Source organism: Hydra vulgaris, chromosome 11, assembly GCF_038396675.1.
Source record: "Hydra vulgaris chromosome 11, alternate assembly HydraT2T_AEP".
Classification (NCBI taxonomy): Eukaryota; Metazoa; Cnidaria; class Hydrozoa; order Anthoathecata; family Hydridae; genus Hydra; species Hydra vulgaris.
Window position 1 is genome coordinate 52,632,501 of NC_088930.1, and position 21,923 is coordinate 52,654,423.

The 21,923-nt window shown below is 27.6% G+C and overlaps 1 protein-coding gene across 2 annotated transcripts in view; it reads left to right on the forward strand.

Moving 5' to 3' along the window:
* The window catches only part of LOC101238687 (vacuolar protein sorting-associated protein 41 homolog), a 130,957-nt gene that overhangs the window by 77,331 nt on the left and 31,703 nt on the right, over positions 1-21,923 (forward strand). For both annotated transcript variants that reach the window (XM_065809179.1, XM_065809178.1), the window contains 10 exons: positions 7,332-7,442; positions 8,550-8,611; positions 8,727-8,808; positions 13,214-13,306; positions 13,435-13,506; positions 13,601-13,653; positions 13,861-13,908; positions 14,137-14,233; positions 14,353-14,394; positions 18,586-18,636. In XM_065809179.1, coding sequence (XP_065665251.1) covers positions 7,332-7,442; positions 8,550-8,611; positions 8,727-8,808; positions 13,214-13,306; positions 13,435-13,506; positions 13,601-13,653; positions 13,861-13,908; positions 14,137-14,233; positions 14,353-14,394; positions 18,586-18,636 — 711 coding nt within the window. The remainder of the gene's footprint in view (positions 1-7,331; positions 7,443-8,549; positions 8,612-8,726; positions 8,809-13,213; positions 13,307-13,434; positions 13,507-13,600; positions 13,654-13,860; positions 13,909-14,136; positions 14,234-14,352; positions 14,395-18,585; positions 18,637-21,923) is intronic.

Sequence of the window (21,923 nt, forward strand, 5' to 3'; positions counted from 1 at the left end):
TAAGATGAAAAATTGATTACAATTAGATATAGCAGCTGCACAAGAAAGTGAAAAATATGCCATGGCATATAATGAGGCATGACCGACTAGAAGGAATAAAAGCTTCCATACTTGTGTGGATCTAGGAGGTTATGTATGAGACGCATTTATCAACAAAGAGACAAATAATATACGCCTATAAACTCAATAAGATATAAACCCAGTCACAAAGAAAATCTTGAAAAGAATCCCAATTAACTTTAGAGAAGTAGTAAGTAGTGTGATGATAGGATGAGTCTGAAGAAGAAGATAAAAAGATAAAAGATAAAGAAGTAAAAAAAAGGATGAGATGAATGATTTATAGAGATCATTGCATGGTCAGAATTGCCTAAAAGAAAACAAAAGTATTGGGCTTTAATGCCAGCAGGGTCAGTGGTGTTAGAGCCAAGCTATTCAGTGTGATGAGCATTAAAACCACCAATAACAACAATATTGGCAGAGGGGCAAAGAGAAATGGCATGATCTATTTGATCAAAACAACATCTAAAAGAGTGCGGCCTTGAAAAAAAGGAGAATGATAAAGAACAAATAGAAAGGTGTTAGAGTAAAGAGATGGTAAACAGAAGCACATAAAAGTAAGGTAGAATAAAGGTAGTTGGGGCGAATCAGATTGCTCTCCAAAATTTTTGAAGATAGGGATAACAGATGCTGCTTTCCAGCAAGCTGGAAAACAAGACTCTGATAAGCACTTGTTGAATAGTTTCGAGAGTATAAATGACAGCTTCAGAGAACACTTCTGCAAGACAATAACAGGTATGTTGTCCTGGCCAGAAGCTGTAGAAGAGTCTAGGCAGGAAATCACTTTAGATACAGAGGCTGAAGTGATACGAATGTCAAGCAATGGATCAACCTGTTTGTTAGCAATATCAGGTAGAACGCAACTAGTGGAATCAAGAGATGATATTGATGAAAAGTTTTTAGCAAACAATTCACGTTTGTCTTTAAGTGAAGTGACAAAGTCTGAACCATACAAGAGAGGTGGAATTAAAGATTTGCCCTTATTATTGATACTATTAAAGATTCTCCAGAAGTCACTTGAGCCTAATTTTTGAGATGAGATACGAGATTTCATGACCTAAGAATAGCGGGCTTTGGCGTTAGACAAAACCTTTATACAATGGTTTCTAGTAAGCTTCGGCGTCTTGGTTCAAAAAAATAACATTACATTTTGTCCCAATTTGAACCAAGATGTTACCGCACTTTTAAAAAATTTGCCCTAATTGAAGCGTTACGTTCTGGGAATAAAGTGACGTTCCGATTGAATAACCGCACTCAAAAGTTTGGTGCGGTTATGAACCAAGACAAACCAAGAATAACGTGACAAACTATACGTGAATAACTATTCATTTTTAAATTTGTTGAAGAACTTGACTCTAAGCATACATAGTACTCAGAACACTGTTTAATAGCCCAAGCAACTGCCTCATTTCTATTAATAAACCCTAAGCCTAATATATATATATATATATATACACATTTTATATATATATATATATATATATTTATATATTTATATATATATATATATTTATATATATATATATTTATATATATATATATATATATATATATTTATATATTTATATATATATATATATATATATTTATATATATATATATTTATATATATATATATATATATATATATATATATATATATATATATATATATATATATATATATATATATATAAAAGAAACATCATAAGGTTTAATGCTCCTTACAGTAAGAACGTTGTCACTAAAATAGGAAACCTTTTTTTGAGTTTAATCGACTTACATTTTCCAGCTCACCACAAGCTTCACAAGATTTTTAACAGAAACACTGTCAAAATAAGTTACAGTTGCCAAATATCAGTTCTATTAAAAATACCAATAGAAACTGCTAAAACTAGTTAGAAACTGCAACTGAATAACTAGAGCTACATTTCCTTTTGAATGTTTAACTAAAAATATTTTTATAAGACTACTATAACATTACCTAACATTAATCTTCCTAAGAAATCTTACTTTGTATAAGCGAAAACTCTTTCAAGATCAGGTTTGCAAACCACATAAAATCTTTTAACCTAGTCAGATATAAAAAAATCACACTAAAGGAAACAGGAATTAAACCAATTAAAAGGTCAACCCTATAACCCATCCTCAAAAAGCTGAGATCTTTGCATAAATCAGGAATATTTTATTTCAATACACATCAAGAACCCTTAATAAATAATAAAAAAGTGGAATGGTTTTGTCATGTAGGCACAGCAAAAAAGTTTTTGCTATCGAATCTCGACACCGGTTTCAATAAGGTCCTGTTTGACGTGAAAACTGATGTTTAATCTCGTTGCAACATAGATTTGTATTTTTAAAAAAAAAATTTCTTTTAATGATTTTAAATATATGGCTGAATGATTGCCAAATGACATGAAACTTAAAATCCCATTAAAAAGTTGTATTTTTTTCACTTTTTTTTGCTGCAAGCAGCCACTAATTAAAGTTGGAAGTTACTGAAAGAGAAAGGATGAAGATTGTAGAGTAAGATAACGATTGACGGACGACTTAAAGGATTGCAGATTATATGAATCAGGAAAACAAGATGAAGGAAGCGAATTCCAAAGAGCTGATGTTTAAGGAAAAAAACTAAGAAGGCGAATAACGTTTTTGGAGCACTTAAGAACAGTCACAGAAAAAAGATGAGACTTAATTGAATGATGAGTAACACGAGAATGAATTTAATAGATGGCATAAAAGACGCTAACTCATTCGAGCAGTGCCCATTATAGCATTTGTAGAAAAGAAAAAAGAGAAGCAACATTACGACGATGTGATAATTGTTTGAGGTTGGCTGCAAGAGCAGGTCCAACTATGTTCACAATGCGTTTTTGCACCTTGTCTAAAAGAGAAAGGGCATCGTTAGAAGATCCGCCCCAGATATGGCAACAGTATTCCATACAAGGCCGGATTTGAGATTTATAGAGATAGAGAATAGAATTCGAAGTAAGAAAGTGTCGAGCTCGATAAAGAGATGCAACCTTAGTATATGCTAATTTTGCAACTGATTTGATGTATAGTTTCCAATATAGATTGGAAGTAAGAGCTAATCCTAAAAGATGAAGAGTAGATGACTCATCGAGTACATCATCGTTCACAAATAAAGGAAGATCTAACTTATTGCAATAATGAATGGCTGAAAAAAATTGACTTTTATCTGAGTTATAGTTCACCAGCCACTGCGAGCTCCATGCTGTTGCAGAAGTTAAATTTTTTTCAAGCTCAAATGCCCCTCCAAGCAATCAGAGAGTGTTGGTTTTTTATCACGACGAGAATAAATGGTAGTATCATCAGCAAACAACGTCACCTTAGATGTGAGAATATCTGGAAGATCGTTGATGTAAATTAAAAAAAGTATAGGGCCACGGATAGAACCTTGAGGAACCCCTGAAGTTACAGAATAAGAAGAAGAGTGCTGTCCATCGAGGATAACTTTTATTCTACAATTGGAAAGGAAGGGTTCAATAGTTTTAAAGATGTTGCCAGATACACCGTAAGAAGTAAGCTTATGGAGAAGACCAGCATGCCAAATTTTATCAAAAGCTTTAGAAATGTCAAGAGCGATTGTCTTAACCTCTCCTCCTTTATCTAATCCATGATAAAACCTATCAGTTATTACTGTTAGCAACTCAGCTGTAGAACGAGATGATCGAAATCCATATTGATGGTCAGAGAGTAAGTTATTAGATTCAAGATGAAAAATTAAGTGTTTGTTAATTAAAGATTCAAAAACCTTGCTTATGATAGGAAGAAGACTAATGGGGCGGTAGTTAGACGAATCAGATTGCTCCCAGAATTTTTGAAGATAGGTATAACAGATGCCGCTTTCCAGCAGGCTGGAAAACAAGACTCTGATAAGCACTTGTTGAATAGTTTTGAGAGTATAGACGATAGCTCCAGAGATCACTTCTGCAAGACAATAACAGGTATGTTGTCCGGGCCACAAGCTGTAGAAGAGTCTAGGCAGGAAATCACTTTAGATACAGAAGCTGGAGTGATACGAATGTCAAGCAATGGATCAACCTGTTTGTTGGCAATATCAGGTAGAATGCAACTAGTGGAATCAAGAGATGATATTGATGAAAAGTTTTTAGCAAGCAATTCACGTTTGTCTTTAAGTGAGGTGACAAAGTCTGAACCATACAAGAGAGGTGGAATTAAAGATTTGCCCTTATTATTGATACTATTAAAGATTCTCCATAAGTCACGAGAGCCTAATTTTCGAGATGAGATACGAGATTTCATGACCTGAGAATAGCGGGTTTTGGCGTTAGACAAAACCTTTTTACAATGGTTTCTAGCAGTAATAAACAAACGTCTGTTTTCTGGAGAATTGTTTTGCTGATAAATATGGAAGTAACGATTTTGATTGGCAATCCCAGCAGCACAGTGTGAGAAAAACCATGGAGGAGAGTGAGGCTTGACCTGGAATCGTCGAGAGGGAACAAAAGATTTCATGCCAGCCTGAATCCACGAATTTATGTAAGAAGCACATTTGTCAACAGGAAGACAAAAGATTTCTACCAAAGGGCCATCACGATGAAAATCACGGAAAGAATCCCAGTCAGCTTTACTGTAGTTGTAAGAGGTTCGATAATAGGGGGATTCAGGTGATGAAGAAGAATGAGATATTAGTTTTAGAGAGATCAAACTGTGATCAGAAGCACCTAAGGGTGGATGTGGAGAAACTGAGCACTGACGAGGATCAGAAACAAGACATAAGTCGAGTAGAGAAGGAAAATGATTTGGGTTGTCAGAAAAGCGAGTTGGAAAGTTGACTATTTGAGTTAGGGATTGTGAAAGGCAAAAGTTGTGGGCCTGCATAGTCACTGACACTAGAGCCAAGCCATTCAGAGTGGTGAGCATTAAAGTCACCAACAACAACTATATTAGCTGATGGATAAAGAGAGAGGGCTTGGTCAGTATGATCAGAAAAAACATCAAAGAGAGTGCAGTCTTGAGATGAAGGAGAGCAATATAGAACAAAGAGAAAGACGATAGAGTGAAGTGGTGCTAAACGAAAGCACATAAAAGAATAGTCTGTGGATTCAAACCTAGTTTCACGACAAATGGGTGAATTTTTACGAATGTAAATGCCCAGGCCAAACATGTGACTATTGGAGTCTTTACGAATTAAAGGAAGATAACCATCAACACTAAGGTCGCAAGATGAGACAGCGGAACTCAAATTAGTCTCACAAAGAGCAAGTAGGTCTGGTGAACTTTGCAAGAGATAAGACTCAACAGAAGAAAAGTTACTTCGAAGACCCCGAATATTAGTGAATGATAGGTTTAGAGAACTTGGTGATGATGGTGGTTTTTTGTGTTTTATAGTTTTTAGTACTTTATTCATTTTTAAATTTGTTGAAGAACTTGACTCTAAGCATAGATAGTACTCAGAACACTGTTTAATAGCCCAAGCAACTGCCTCATTTCTATTAATAAACCTTAAGCCGTAACAAAGGGCTCCAAATGTGGCCTCCGCAATGCACACCAAAAGTACAAACAGGGACACCATCCATGCGCAACATGGCACTGTTAATACTTTGATATTTTTCAGCTGTTGATGGAATCAGCCTCTCTGAGAGCTACCACAGAGTTCGGGAAACCTGACTACCAGCCGGCTTTAGAACCATAAAACTGAATTTTAGAGCTGTACCCTCATTAGGAGATAATAGAATGAGTTGCCTAGTCATAAATATTTATATATATATATATATATATATATATATATATATATATATATATATATATATATATATATATATATATATATATATATATATATATAAAATATATATTATCTATATAAAATATATATATACATATATATATATATATATATATATAAATATATATATATATAAAATATATATATACGTATAGATCTTCAGTAATATATATACATATATATATATATATATATATATATATATATATATATATATATATATATATATATTATATATATATATATATATAAATATTATATATATATAAATATATTATCTTTATAAAATATATATATACATATATATATATGTATATATATATAAATATATATATATATATAAAACATATATACACATATATAAATATATATATACATATATATAAATAAATATATACATATATATAAATATATATATAAAATATATATATATACATATATATATATATATAAAATGTATATATGTACATATATATATATATTATATATATATAATATATGTATATATAAGATATATAATATATATATATATGTATGTGTATATATATATATATATTTATATATATATATGTATGTATATATATATATATATATATATATATATATATATATATATATATATATATATATATATATATATATATATATATATATATATATATATATATATATATATATAACCACACTGTCCTTAAACATTTTACAGGAGCAATTTATGGCTCTCGCAAAATTATAATTTTTTCTCTGAAAAGTATAATTATCATTGTAACTAAAATGAAAAACAGAGTCATTTTTATAAAAATTCATTGCATAATAAGCTGCAATCCTTTTTAAAAAGCACGGTTTCTGCAAAAAAGGAAAAATTAAAAAAGAGTGCTAATTTAAATACAAATGTTTTAGATTAGATTGGACGAACTGATAAATATAAAATTATTACACTCTAAATTATTGCATAATAATTTTTCTTTTATGTAATGAATTTTATATTTTATATATTAAATATATTATTCACTTATATTGTTATCTTTTTAATTGTTGTAATAGTTCTTAAATTACATTCCTAGTGCAATAAGAAAATAAAAAAGACTTTTATAAAACTTTTACTGCTCTTTGTCTTTTAATCAAATAAGTAATGTTGTTAATAAATAAATGGATAGCTAATGTGAAAACCCAACGACAACAATCCCCTCAAGATATTTATCACTGCGCAATAAATGACACTTTTTAAGTATATATTCTTGTAACATTAGCATTATTATCATATGCTTGTAACAAGTATTAAACCAAATTTTAATGAAGAAGCAGAGCGCTTGCTTAAAGCGGAGGAGCAGCTTGCATGGCTCACCATGTTCATTTTCGGACAGTTTTTGTATATATATATATATATATATATATATATTATTTATATATATATATATATATATATATATATATATATATATATATATATATCTACTATAGAATAAATATATATATCTAGTATAGCATATATATATATGTATATTTATATATATATTTTTAGCCAAGAGATCTAGATGACCATATATCTTGGCTTATGGAAAACAAAAAATTTGAAGCAGCTTTACAAAAAGCTGAAAACCAGCAAAGAGAGTTAAAGCGACTTTCTGTTTTGGTGAGTCTTTTTTGTCAATTATTATTTTATTACTTCGAAAAAAGAAGAAAAGCAAGTTTAAATGGTAAAGTTTTTATGAAGTAAGTTGGTTGTATCACCAAATTAGTTAGTCATTAGTTATATCAGCAATTTTCTTATAATATTATTATTTTTTTTTTTTTTTATTCACCTCCTCAAGGCCGAGAAGGCCACTACAGAGGAGGAGGCTACTTATTAGTGGTTAATAACCCTCTCTCAACTCTATAGCTCCGAAACACGAACCTTGATGAACAAGGCTGCTGCGCGGAGAAACAAGTTGAGCGCTGTACTACCAGGGACGTGGTGGGGATCAAACTCCGAACCTCTCGCCTATGAAGCGAGCGCTTTACCACTACATCACTACCGCATATTGTTGAATAAATAGTGCTGTTATGACTTTTAAATAATTTAACTGTTGAATAAATCAACTGATATATTTTCTAATGTTGACTAAAATCAACGAATGTATTTTTGAAATTGATTAAGTCAACTAAAAACAATTTAATGAAAACTTGGGAATAAAATTTTTTTGAAATAAATTGTAATAAAAATAATAATTTATTTTTTATTCACTTTTGATTTTTTAACATCATATTATTTAAATAGTAATGGAGCAAAACAATATGAGGGCAGAGCTACTCCAAAGACCGGTCAATTTGTTTCTAAGACGTAATAAAATTTACTGTCTTCCGTATTTTGTCTAAAAATCAAAAAGTCTATATAATCTTTTTGTTTTGTTTTTTTTAAACATCTTTATTGAATGGTAAAATTGAATAATTTGCAGAATAACAAAATGAAATGATAAAACTAAATAATATAGCAGAATACAAACAATATAAAAGTATAGACAGAAAATGATTTAGAAGAATATTGAAATAATATAGCTGAACTATGTAACAGAATTATATAGTGGATATAACTGATTAATATGCAAACTAATGATGGATTAACTGTGGATGTCTTTAAGCTAAAAAAAATATCTACTTTGTACTATAAAATGATTCAGGATCAGAAATAAATATTTGTTTTTTATATAGTTGTAAACAATTTTGTAATTAAGCATTATTATGTAGATTAATATTTGTTTAGGAAATTGTTAAAGCTTATCTCAACTATCTCTTTGCCGACAATGAATTTGAAAAAGCAGCAATGTGAATTTTTTTTCTTTTTACTTTGATAAAAATCTTTTTTTCACTTTGATCACCCTACTTATTTCAATTAATTTTAAATACTTCATGCAAATAATTGTTTTTTTTTGTTTTTTAGCTTGTGTGATCGCAAGCTTGGTGGACACAAAGATCTATGGGAAGTGCAAATTTATAAATTTATTGAAAAGAAAGCTTTAAAGGTAAATACAAATGTTCAAAATAATTTTTTGAACATTAATATTTTTGAACATTTTGAACATGATAAATGATTTTAAAGTATTATGCGATATATTTTAGTTTCCTTGTGAAAAAGTTAAAAATTAAAAATAAAACAGCCAAAAAATAATAAAAGTTAAAAACTTAATTTGTTTAACTATTATTATTTATTTTAATAAAAGTAAAAAAAGTATTTTTTATGCAAATAAAGTTATCTAAAATATTTTTTCATAAAGTGATTTTTCTTTTACACAAATAAAAAATTCTGATGACAAAAATTAAAAAATATAAAGTTTTTACTTTTATTTTCAAAATGTTGTAAAGCAATATTGAAGTAAATATTTAAATATAAATATAGTTAAAGTATTAAATATGTTTGTAATATAATTTTTATGTTATTATATGAAATTATGACTCAACACAACTATTAAAGATCTTATAAAAGATTTTCTATCATAAAAGTATATTCTATTATAAAAGTATATTGGGTAAAATCAAATATTTTTACGGGTAATTTATATTAAGAATTATATCACACAAAAAAGTAAGTTAAAATCAAAAACTCTCATTTGATGGAAAATTATGCTTGATTATAAATTATTATTGTTAATTATTAATAATCCAATATTACTTAATAATTTAGTGATATTATTCATTCATGTCTTGTCAAAGCATTGTAAAAAATATGCAACTTATGAATTGTCAAAGCATTGTAAAAAATATGCAACTTATGAATTGTCAAAGCTATGAATTGTAAAACTTATCAAGCATTAATGAAAAGTAATATAGATTTTGGTTAGGATAAAAAAAACGTTTTTTTATGTGGTAAAATCTTAAGTCAGGATCTTCTCAACGGATCCAATAGTTGCAGTTGAAATTTTGTGAAGTAGAAGATAAAAGATTTAAAGAGATCATTGCATGGTCAGAACCACCTAAAGGAGAAAGGAGAGAAACTGAAGACAAGCTCCGTTTGTGGCTTCAACAATGCACACTAAAAGCAACAAAACCCTTAATGGGGACACCATCCTTGCGCAACATGGCACTGTTAATACTCTTATTTTCAGCTGTTGATGGAATCAACCTCTCTGAGGTTTTATAGAGTTGCATAGCTACTATCAAGGAGGCATAAGCAAAAACCTATGAGAAGAGTCAAGAAGCTCCAGCATTCATCATCCTAGACAGAAAACAATGTAACACAGGTTTACATCTACCCCTGCCTAATAGATAAAGAAGGGGGTTCGAGACACCCCTAGTTTATCTTATATCAGTCTAGCTACAATAGTAACTGTATACACATATATTTTCACTATATATATATATATTTATATATATATATATATATATATATATATATATATATATATATATATATATATATATATACACACATATACACAGTGATGTACCCTCCAGTTTTTTACCGGTCGCCCTTCAGGCGACTGAAATGCCGAAACTGTTTTTATTTCTTATTTGAGTTGTCCACTATGATAATCAGTAGTCTGGTGTAAAAGTTTTCTCAGGTGAAATTTTATTTGAAATTATTTTTAATTGAAATAATGTGAAAATACTGAAGAAAAAAAGATTTAAACGTCTGTCTACTAAAATATTTCTAATAAGAAACAATTTGTTTAAAAGTAAATTAGTTTATCAATTAAATTAATTTATTAAAGATGTGTTGTCATTTTTGTCGTAGTTGATATCTGTATCGTTTCTTTATCAATCTTAACAAAGGTTTCATTACGTTAAGCAAAAATGTTGAAAGCCGAAACTGCAAAGAAATGTTTTATATATAGAAAAATATTTTATTAATTTTCTCTTAAATATCAATCAAATTTAAATTAGTTGAATGTTTAAAACATGTTTTTAATGTTTTAAAATATTTTTCATTATACTAAGACTTTTTTATTTTTTAGAAAAAAAAAGAATTTCCATGTGCATCATTGTGCATGTGCATTGTTAGTTGCATTCTAATAATGATTTTTCATGTGCATCTTAATAATGTTTTTTAATTTGTTAATTTTTTTTTTGACAAAATTAAAATAAAAATATATATTTACTAATGAAAAACAAAAGATTGTTATTAATGATTAAACTGCCCATTCACATGAATTTCAAACCTTATAGCCACATTTAAAATGTGGCTATAAGGTTTGAAAAATGATACAACGGCATTTGCAAATGAAAGAAAATGTAATTTTAAAATGTCATGAAAGCAAACTCATTTTAAATTGAGAAAAAACGTGCTTCAAAATGCAACAACAATGTGTAAAAAAACAGTACAGTCGCACTTTGAAATATTAAATAGTGTGTTGGCTTTTTATTAATTTTGGTGAAGTAACGCACCATAGAGTACTTAAACTACTTTAAATGTTTTTTAAATTTTTTTAAGAATGAGTTTTTAAAGTTCTTTTAAATAATTGCAAGGAATAAAATCATCATAGAACAAAATATGGTTTTATTAATAAAAACACTTTTGTAAGTAACAAACTGTCTGGTCTTCCTGCCGAGCTACTGACAAGCTTTTTTTTATTTAAATTTCATTAGCCCTTGGAGAAAACAAGTCGTCCCGTTCCACCGGACAACCATGAGGATACAACCCTGATATATATAAATATATATATATATATATATATATATATATATATATATATATATATATATATATATACATATATATATATATATATATACATATATATATATATATAATGCGGTAGTGGTGTAGTGGTAAAGCGCTCGCTTCATAAGCGAGAGGTTCCGAGTTCGATCCCCACCACGTCCCTGGTAGTACCGCGCTCAACTTGTTTCTCCGCGCAGCGGCCTTGTTCGTCAAGGTTCGTGTTTCGAAGTTATAGAGTTGACAGAGGGTTATAACCACAATTAAGTAGCCTCCTCATCTGTAGTGGCCATCTGGGCCTTGGGGAAGTGAAATAACAAAAAAAAAAAATATATATCTATGTATAAAAGGTTAGATGAAAAAAAAAACTTTTTTAACGTACTTAATGTTTCATGCTATTTTCAGCCATAAAATCTATTTTGTGATTATTTCACTTTATATTGATCACTTTCAAATAGAAAAAAAGTTGATTATTATCACATAATCAAAACAACGATATATATATATATATATATATATATATATATATATATATATATATATATATATATATATATATATATATATATATATATATGTATATGTATATATGTATATACATATACATATAGATACGCATATATATGCATATATAATCAGGGCTTGAATTAAGTGATTGTAAGTTTCGATATCCGGAAATATTTTTGGTCATTAAATTCTTATTTTATTAAAAACCATGAACACTGTTTTAATAAAACGATCAATTTATCATATTGCAAAAATTAATGAAAAACAAAACAATAAATTTACTACTGCAAAAATAATAACAGTAAAAACAGGTAATTTAGGGATAATAAATAAAAAAAAAGAAGTTGTAAGACAAAAAATTATTATTACTAAAAGTTTCGCAGTAATTTAAAAATCAACTTATAAAAAACTATGCTAAAGCTATTTGTGCATTGTATGAAACATAAATATCGATTTTTGTTTAAGGGAAAGTTTCAGGAATTATTCATTTAAAAACTTTAATGGTTTCAATTAGAAATTAATTATTTAATAATAAAAATAATAATAAAAAATATATATTTTAATAAAAAAAAAACTCTAATAATTTAATATATTTTTTAAAATATAATAAATTATTAGAGTTTTTTTGTTTTGTTTTAAAATAACTAAAAAAAGTTTAAATTAGTTTTTATATATTTTTAAACTCCTCTGTCTTTTAATTTTTTATACATATCTGCAAAAGTTACAAGCATTTAATTTATAAGAAAATATTGAATAAGATTTAAATAAGATATAATAGTATTTTATATTTTATTTAACAATTTCTTTTATTTAAAAAATTTGATCACCGCTAAATTCTTTTAGACTGTTGCGATAAGCAGGTTTTTTTTAATAATTATATCATACTTTATTGTGTTTTATTTTTCTAGTTTTATCTGATTATTTATAAAATGAATTAAAATATTAAAGTTTAAATTATAATCTTTAATAAAAATAATAATAATAATATGGTTTTACAATAAGATTTATATCATAATTCAAGATCAACATAAACGTTTTTTATTGAATAACAGCTATTGAGTTTAGTGATCAAAACAGTTTTTTAAAAAGCTAAAAATTCAAAGACCAGAAACATTTCCAGATATCTCAATTCGCGATCACTTAATTCGAGCCCTGATAATATTTATATACACAAAACTATTGGTTTTTGTTAGTGTTTTTTTTTATATATATTTATATTATAATAATTGAAAAAAAAAATTTATAATATTATTTTATTCCTTTAGACGGTAACTCGATATATTCCTCTTTCTAATCCACAATTTGATAATACTATATACGAGCTTGTGTTAAATGAGTATTTGCAGACGGACCTTGAGGTACAAGTCTTTTTTCTTTAAATCTTAATTGTTTTTTGTCTTTTTTAAACATGTTTAAATTTTATTTTGGTTGTTCAGATTTATGTTTTTCTTTATAATTTTTAATTTAATTTTAATAATTTTTTTAGGGATTTTACAAGTTGCTTACTGAATGGCCAAATAATCTTTACAAACCTGAAACTATAATTATGTTACTTCAGGTAATTATGTTAAATTATGTTACTTCAGGTAATTTATCTTTTGAGGAAGATTTTTTTATATTTACTTTTTAAATTTGTTATAATATTGAATTAGGAAAAAATTCGTGAAACTCCTGAATCAATTTTGCTACAATCACTTGCTACATTGTAAGTTTTTATTTTGTTTCTGTGCTCACATATGTTACATTCAAAGGTGGAATTTAGTTTTTTTGATCACATTTTACTTTAAATGTTCGAGCTTTACTTTAAATGTTCGAGCTTTACACATTACATTTACACATATGTTCGAGCTTTAAAGTGTTCACATTACAAAGCTTTTATGTTTTTACCTGTTTTTTATGCTTTAAATTTAAGATATGCACATAAACAAAAGTTTGGTGAAGCTTTAAAAATTTATCTAACGTAAGTGATAACCAATTAAGGTTTTTTGTTTTGTTTGCGATTTATTTTTTATTTGTTATGTTTTTGATTTATTTTCTATTTCTTTGTGACTTTTTATTTTTGTTTAATTTGTTTTAAATAAATGTATAAAACTAAATAAATAAAAAGTAAAATTAAAAATATCATTAATGATGAATGAACTATTTAACATAATAACTGTACAAAGTTTCAAATTTTTGACATATTTAGTTTAGGGCATCCAGGTGTATTTGAAATGATTGCTAAGCACAAGTTGTTATCATGGGTAAAAGACAAGTGTTTGCCACTCATGGAAATTGAATCCAATGTAATATTATTTACAATTTAGTTTTTTTAATATTTTTAAAATTTTGATAAAAAATATTTTGCTTTTTTAAAAAAAAATACTTTTGTGTATACTTCAGCTTCATTTTTATTTTTTTCCAGAAAGCAGTAGCCATGTTTATTGATAATATTGATCATTTTGAAGTAAGTTTTTAACTTTTCCTTTAGTTTTAATTTTTTTGTTATGTTTTGTTCATTTCAGTTGTTAAGTTTCTTGCATAAAAAGAAAGTTTTTTTTTTTAAGTTTATTATAAACTGTGTTTTCCTAATGAAAGTGGTAGTGGTTATGTCAAATCATTTTGATACCTAATGACATTGGTTTCAATGAAAGTGGTAATGGTTATGTCAAATCATTTTGATACCTAATGACATTGGTTTCAATGAAAGTGGTAATGGTTATGTCAAATCATTTTGATACCTAATGACATTGGTTTCAATGAAAGTGGTAATGGTTATGTCACATCATTATAACTCCTAATGAGAGTGGTTTCAATGAAATCTTGGGTGTCACAAAAAAAAATTGATTCAAAATGGGGAAAAGTAAAATCATTATAATTATGTATAAAGTCAAATCTGAGGTAAACAAGATGTTTTAAGGCAATTTGTTTTTGATATTATGTTATTAATCTTTTTAAGGCCAAAAAGGCCACTCCAGTCGAGGAGGTTTTTGATGCTTTTCTATTGTGGTTACAACACACTCTTAACTCTTTCACACTGAAAAAGTCTCTCAACTCTTTCATTCGGAAAGAAAACTCTTTGAAGAACAAGATTGTTGCAGGGAGAAACAAGTTAAGCATGGTACTACCGTAGACATGGTGGAGATCAAAATTGGAACTTCTCACTTATGAAGCAAGTGCTCTGCCACTACACCACTATTGCATGATTCCTACATAATAAAATTTTTTATTATGTAGGAATCTTTTTTTTCTGTCTTATCTTCTGTAGGAACTTTTTTATTTTGCAAATCAAAAAATTCTATTATAGTATTTTCAAATTAGAAAGGTTTTATTTTGTGTGTTTACAAATTTTATGTGATTTTACAATTAAGGTGGTGATTTTGACTTTAAAGCAACAAAAGAAAGCACTTGAGTGTTCAATTTAAGAAATAAGTTAAAACTATATTCAAAACTGTATAACAGTTTCAAATGATAAGTTTTGTTTTCATTAAATAATTTGCTTAGAATGGAACAGGTGATTATAAAATGCCAGACTACAATAGAAACTAAGGGGTCGCAAAAATGAAGACAGTAACAACCTGTCAGATTCTGATGACACTTGTTCCTCCTATAAAGACTTGGAATATTTCAAGAGAAGTAAAAATTAGTATTTAACTGAATATGGAATAATTCCTACACAACAGGATCCTTATTATGGCAAAATGTATTATTGGTGTTAAACCTGGGACCTGTTTGTTGATCTTTCTATGTAAAGACAGTAGTTTAGACCATGAGAAGCTAAATATCCCAAAATCAGCTCTCAGGAAGAAAATAAAAATTGTTGTTGAGTCGGAACCCCAGATCATCTTAGAGCAGAACATTGACAAAGTAAGAGACTTAAAGCTGATGATTCACTTTGACTCTATGGTTGTAAGCCAGAACACCAGTAAAGAATTCACAAAATGATTTCTATAAGTCTTTGTAAGTCAAAATGATTGTTTCTTTGTCTGAAGCTGACTCTTTTGACTTTTTGCTCAATATTTTTAAGATTGAAAGCACCAGGCCATTGTTACTTAAAGTAACCTCCAATACTAAAAGCTTTCAGATCATAGTATAGGGGTGTGTGCTGACAATACAGCCAACAGGCAAGAATGAAGAAGCCATAAAGAATGTTATTGATCATGCTTTGTTCTCTAAGGCCTGTACTCTAACTGATGTGTCAACACCTCATATATGAGAGGTATTTCTCTCATGTCATGAAACTTGCACTTGGCCTAACAAAAAGCCCAAGCAAATGCCTCTACATTTCATTAAAGCAGTAGTGGCCACAAATTGACTGAGAAGTAAATAAACTTAAACGAGTAATCAAATTTAAATTCATTCTGAAGAGTCCTATGGCAGTTCAGACTCTAATGACCCAAGAACTTTGAACTTTTCCAGCACTAAATGTATGACAACTTAAAAGTTAACACAGAGGTTCCACAATGATTTCACTTTTCCACATTTAAAGCTACTTATAGATAATGATAATGACTTCACATTATTGCTTTTGTTTTTTGAGACAAAAGAACACATGAAATTAAAATTTGATTTGATTTTTTAATTGTTTTATCTTTATATATTATAGCTTAAGTAATGAGACTATATATTACCCCTTCGAACTATTATTTATAAAAAGGAGAAAATGTTTAGAAATATTTAATTAATTAGTTTAGAAAATTCTTTTATTTTATAAAATCTTTGATCAACTAAAGGTTCTAATGTTCTTCTCATGTTCTCTCTAATCATGAAATCAAGGTAAGTAATAAGATTTTGCAACTGTCATAAAATTTTTCCTTGGTTTGTTACTTTTTATAAGTTCAATATTAACTTTTTTTTTTCCCCTCAACTCACTCCCAACTCCCTCAACTAATTAAGCAATTTAAACTAATAATAATTCAATTTAAACTAATAATAATTCAATTTAACTAGTTAATTAGTTTAGTTTTTGTATTTGTACTTCAATTAGTAAAGAAAATGTTTTAGTATTTGTATGTGTATATGATTAAAATGTATTTATAGTTCTGTAAACTAGGTTGACTGGCTTTTTTTTGGGGGGGGGGGGAGAACCAAGAGATTTTTTTTTTTTAAACTACAAATGCAAATACAAATATTTGTTTCTTAGGTTAAGAAAAATAAAAAAAAACAGTTTAGTGTATTAATCATTATTATAACTTAAAAAATTATTTTAAATAGTTTTAGTTTTTTAAGTTGGCTAGACACTGTCCTAACCAAAACCTTTATCTTATAATCTATATAGTCAATTAATGTATTTACATTTAATAATAAATAAAATATTAGAAGAATACTCTGGTTTATAAATGTATAAGTTTTTTTATTATTATTATTATTATTATTATTATTATTATTATTATTATTATTTTCTTAATTACCTACTGTAAATACTTTTACAAGATTAAAAAAAATTGTAAAATTGAATTTTGAAAAAAAGAAGAAATCTTTTTAAGAGTTTACTTGAAAATTTTTCTCTGGTCTTTAAAAAGTTCTCTTGAAATTTTCCAGAATTTTATCACTCAAAACTGATGAAGTCCTGGTAAGCAAATTCTCTTTTTCTCTACAGTAATGGATGGACAAATCATGCAATGTTTGCTTAATCAAATGAGGTAAAAGCAGAGTGCTCTATAGCCCATGTAAAACCCAGTTTTTAAGGCTGCTATGTAAATTTATTTGATTACCAGTAAGAGATATCATACAATTTTTAACCTTTGACTATGTGTTATGAGGAATTCTGTTTTATTAGCAATTTTATGTAATTTGAGTACAGGTTATAAGTTTTTAATAATTTTCTGAAGACCCTAAAAGAGTTAAGCTTGAAAAATATTATCAGCATACACTACCACTAAATGATTGATAAAGACATTAATTTTGGAGTCCATCCATAATTAGTTAAGAAATTAAACAAGTTTAATAGAAATTGTGTCAGTGTGTCACAATTTGCATTTTTCAAATGTTCAGCTGAATTTGCTGATCTAAATTGCACTGGCAGTTCAGAAATGTTCAACTGAATTTCCTGATCTAAATTCCACTGGCAGTTCAGAAATGAAAAAATATTTTATATCGCATACATGTCTAGTTTAAATCAATCTAACTCAAATCTAATCTAAACATGTCTAGTTTAAATCAAGTGGGAATGTTTTAGTTACTTATTTAGTAAATTTATACAGTAGTGATTTAAATGTGTAGTGTATGTAATAAATTCTTGCAAAACTCTTTAAATTTGTTTTGAAGGTTTCTTTAAAATAATCACATGAAATAAAATCTTCAAAAATGGTTTCGTTGTTAACCACTTTTTTGTAAATAATAACTGTCTGGTTGCCCTGCATGGCTATTGACTAACTTCTTTTTTTTTTTAATTTTATCGACCTTTGCAAAGATGAGTTGTCCCATACTGATGGACAACCAAAATAATCCACCACTAGAAATTTAGGAATCATGCTGTGAAGTATAGGAAAAATAGAAAATCATAGATATTCTTTGATTTAATTTTTTTTTATGCTGTTTGGTGATTTGCAGCATTAAAACAAAAAAGTTTACGTTATTATGTTAAAATTAAAACATTTTATAAGTTTTATAATTTTATATTAAATTTCGAGATAACAATTTAGAATTTTATTTTTAGGTAGATGATGTTGTTAAACAACTAAATCAAAATCCAAAACTTTTACACCAGGTAGTTTTTTGTACTAAAATACTCTTTTACACCAGGTAGATATTTCTTTGTACTAAAATACTCTATATAGTATATAATTAAAGAACTGCAATGTGATTTTTTGTGTGGATATGTGCTTTTGTTTTTTGTGTGTATATTTACTTTTAGCTTTATATATATTTTATATTTATATATTATATATTTATTATATAATATATATTATATATATATTATATATTATATATTTACTTTTAGCTTGTTATTATTTATTTTTAATTTTTTTTGTGGTTATTATGTGTTCCAAGTAAACCTATCACAATCCTATCACAGAGCTCAGGGGAATTTATTATCATTGAAATGTGTGTTTATCTCTTTTGTGTGCTTATCAACTTTTGATTTTGTTAAAAAACTGAAATTAATCACAATCTATTTAATTTCTTTATTTAATTTCTAAAATAGAATATGAAATAATTTTGAAAAGAAACTGTTTGCAAAAAGGAATCTATTTCTTTATGTTTAGCCAGCTTGGGTCTAGCTAGACATAAAAACAGCTTTCAACATAATAACTATATTAGCAATTTATAAATAAAAACAAAATTTTATGCATCATCCTCTAATCTTTAGTGAGCACTTAATACTGTTAAAAGTGAAGATTTTTTAAACTTGGCTGTGAAACACTTTATACTTTCTTTTGATACATCTCTACTCTACTATCTAATCTAGATGTATCTTTGAGAAATCAACTTTGAGAAATCATCTTACCAACAGAAATCATCTTTGACCAATCACATTTTGAGAAATCATCTTACTAACACATTTAAACAATCTTCTCTATCTTTTGTTTTAACTTCTTTTTTGTCTCCTCTGTATTTACTAAAAGCTACATTTGTTACACTAAAACCCAATAGTATTAAGAAAACCTGGTATAAGTTGTATACATTTTATTGTATAATAAAATATGAAATTTAATCTTTATTAAAATTTAAAATTTTTAGCTTTTTTTTGAATTCTCTGCCCACTTGTTAAATTGTGATTTACAAGTTTTTTGTGACTTTAGCCAAATTCAAAAATTTGTCGCAAGTTTCAAATTGTGCAACCTAAAATACAATCTTTAGCTTTCTGTTAGATTTTTGTATAATACTGTTTAACAACTTTGTATAATGCTGTTTAACAACTTTGATAATGTTGTTTAACAACTTTGTATAATGCTGTTCAACAACTTTGTATAATGTTGTTTAACAACTTTGTATAATGCTGTTTAACAACTTTGTATAATGCTGTTTAACAACTTTGTATAATGCTGTTTAACAACTTTGTATAATGTTGTTTAACAACTTTGTATAATGCTGTTCAACAACTTTGTATAATGTTGTTTAACAACTTTGTATAATGCTGTTCAACAACTTTGTATAATGCTGTTCAACAACTTTGTATAATGCTGTTTAGCAACTTTAACAACCTTGTACACTTTATGATTTTTTTTGATTTTCTTGTTCTGTTCAGCTGACTCGTTAACTATTGTAACAGAAAGGTTCAGCTTAGGGCCTAAAATGGCTGGTGAGTTGTAATCCAAACAAAACCCAAATCCAATAATTCAAACAATTTTTTACTGCTACTAATTGTCCCAGCAAAAAATATTGTTGATATTTATTGATGAATGGCAGCTAATAATATTAACTATAGCATTAATAAATTATAATTTATAAATATATATTTAATACATAAAAGGAATAAATAATAATAACTGGCAGCACTATTGCTAAGAGGTAAAGTAGAGAATAATAAAAGTAGAGGTAAAGTCTTCTACTTTACCTCTACTTTTATTATTCTCTACTTTACCTCTATTCTCATGGAAACCATATATATAATACATTGCAAAGTTAGGATCTGCTGAGGTTGATTCTTTTTAATGTACTTAACATTTAGTAACTCCTATTTCCATTCATTAGCTCTACTCTCATTTATGATATATAATCTCTTATTTGTCCCTCTATATAATACTGTTGTCATATTTAGGCTGGCTCTTTTAATGATGCTTTTCTGGATTCTAGGTTCAAAAATGTATTGCAAATGTAGTTGTAAATATATTGCAAATGTAGTTGGACCTGCTTTAGCTGCCATTTTGAGCTTTTGTTCCATCTCTTTTTTATTTTTACTAATACTATCATGGTTACTGCTTAAATGAACTATAATTTCTATGAAGAATCGTAAATAAAGAAATACAATAATAAATTAAAAAAATCATTTAACATATGCAACTGCAAATCTTGTAATAAGTTTTGTAATTTTAACATAAATGTTCCAATTGGTAATTTTACACTTTTGTTATTGTTGATGCATAAGACTTTGAAAATAAAAGTTAAATAAAAAAACAGTTAAAAAATGAGTAGTAAAAATAAACTAATTTTTAACCTGGTTATGAATGACACTACTCTCAAATATTTTTAACCTGGTTATGAATGACACTACTCTCAAATATTTTTAACCTGGTTATGAATGGCACTACTCTCAAATATTTTTAACCTGGTTATGAATGACACTACTCTCAAATATTTTTAACCAGGTTATGAATGACACTACTCTCAAATATTTTTAACCAGGTTATGAATGACACTACTCTCAAAGAAATTTTCAAGATGCAAAATAAGCCTCTAAGTACTATCTAACCCTCTAAAATGTTTTCAAATTATTTTTTGTGTTAAGAGGAAGCTTGGTAGTAGTTTAAAGAAGTCAATTTGAATTCCACAATTGATCAAGAGCAGAATCCAATCTTTGGGAGCCAGGATTAATAAACACTTGGTTTCTCCTATTCAAAAGAAAAAAGATTTTGAAGTTCAAAGCAACTGAGAAGAAAAAGCTGAGCCTCCTGAAAAAGAGACCAACAACCATCCTCTTCTCAGATAAAAAATCATTTACTGTTGATTCTGTGTCAAACAGAATTACCAATTGTTTTATTAATCATCAGCCAGTCAAATCAGTCCCAAAGCATGTAAAGTATACAAAAATAATTATCTGAATTGAGTTATAATGTTTGGTCTGATTTCTTCTGAAGGTCTTAAAATGCCTCCAGTTTTCATCAAATCTGTTCAGAAAGTTGACACCAATGAGTACATTCAAATCCTGAAAAACTATGCCAAGCCTTGAATTGATGCCCACTACTCTCCAAACGACAATGTGGTGTTCCACCATAATATGGTATCACCATATATGTCCATGGTGCCATCAAGGAGTTTAATCAACTTGAAGCTGTATTTGATACTGAGGTAGAACATATTTCTACATTAGTTTTGGTCAAAAAATAAGTTATG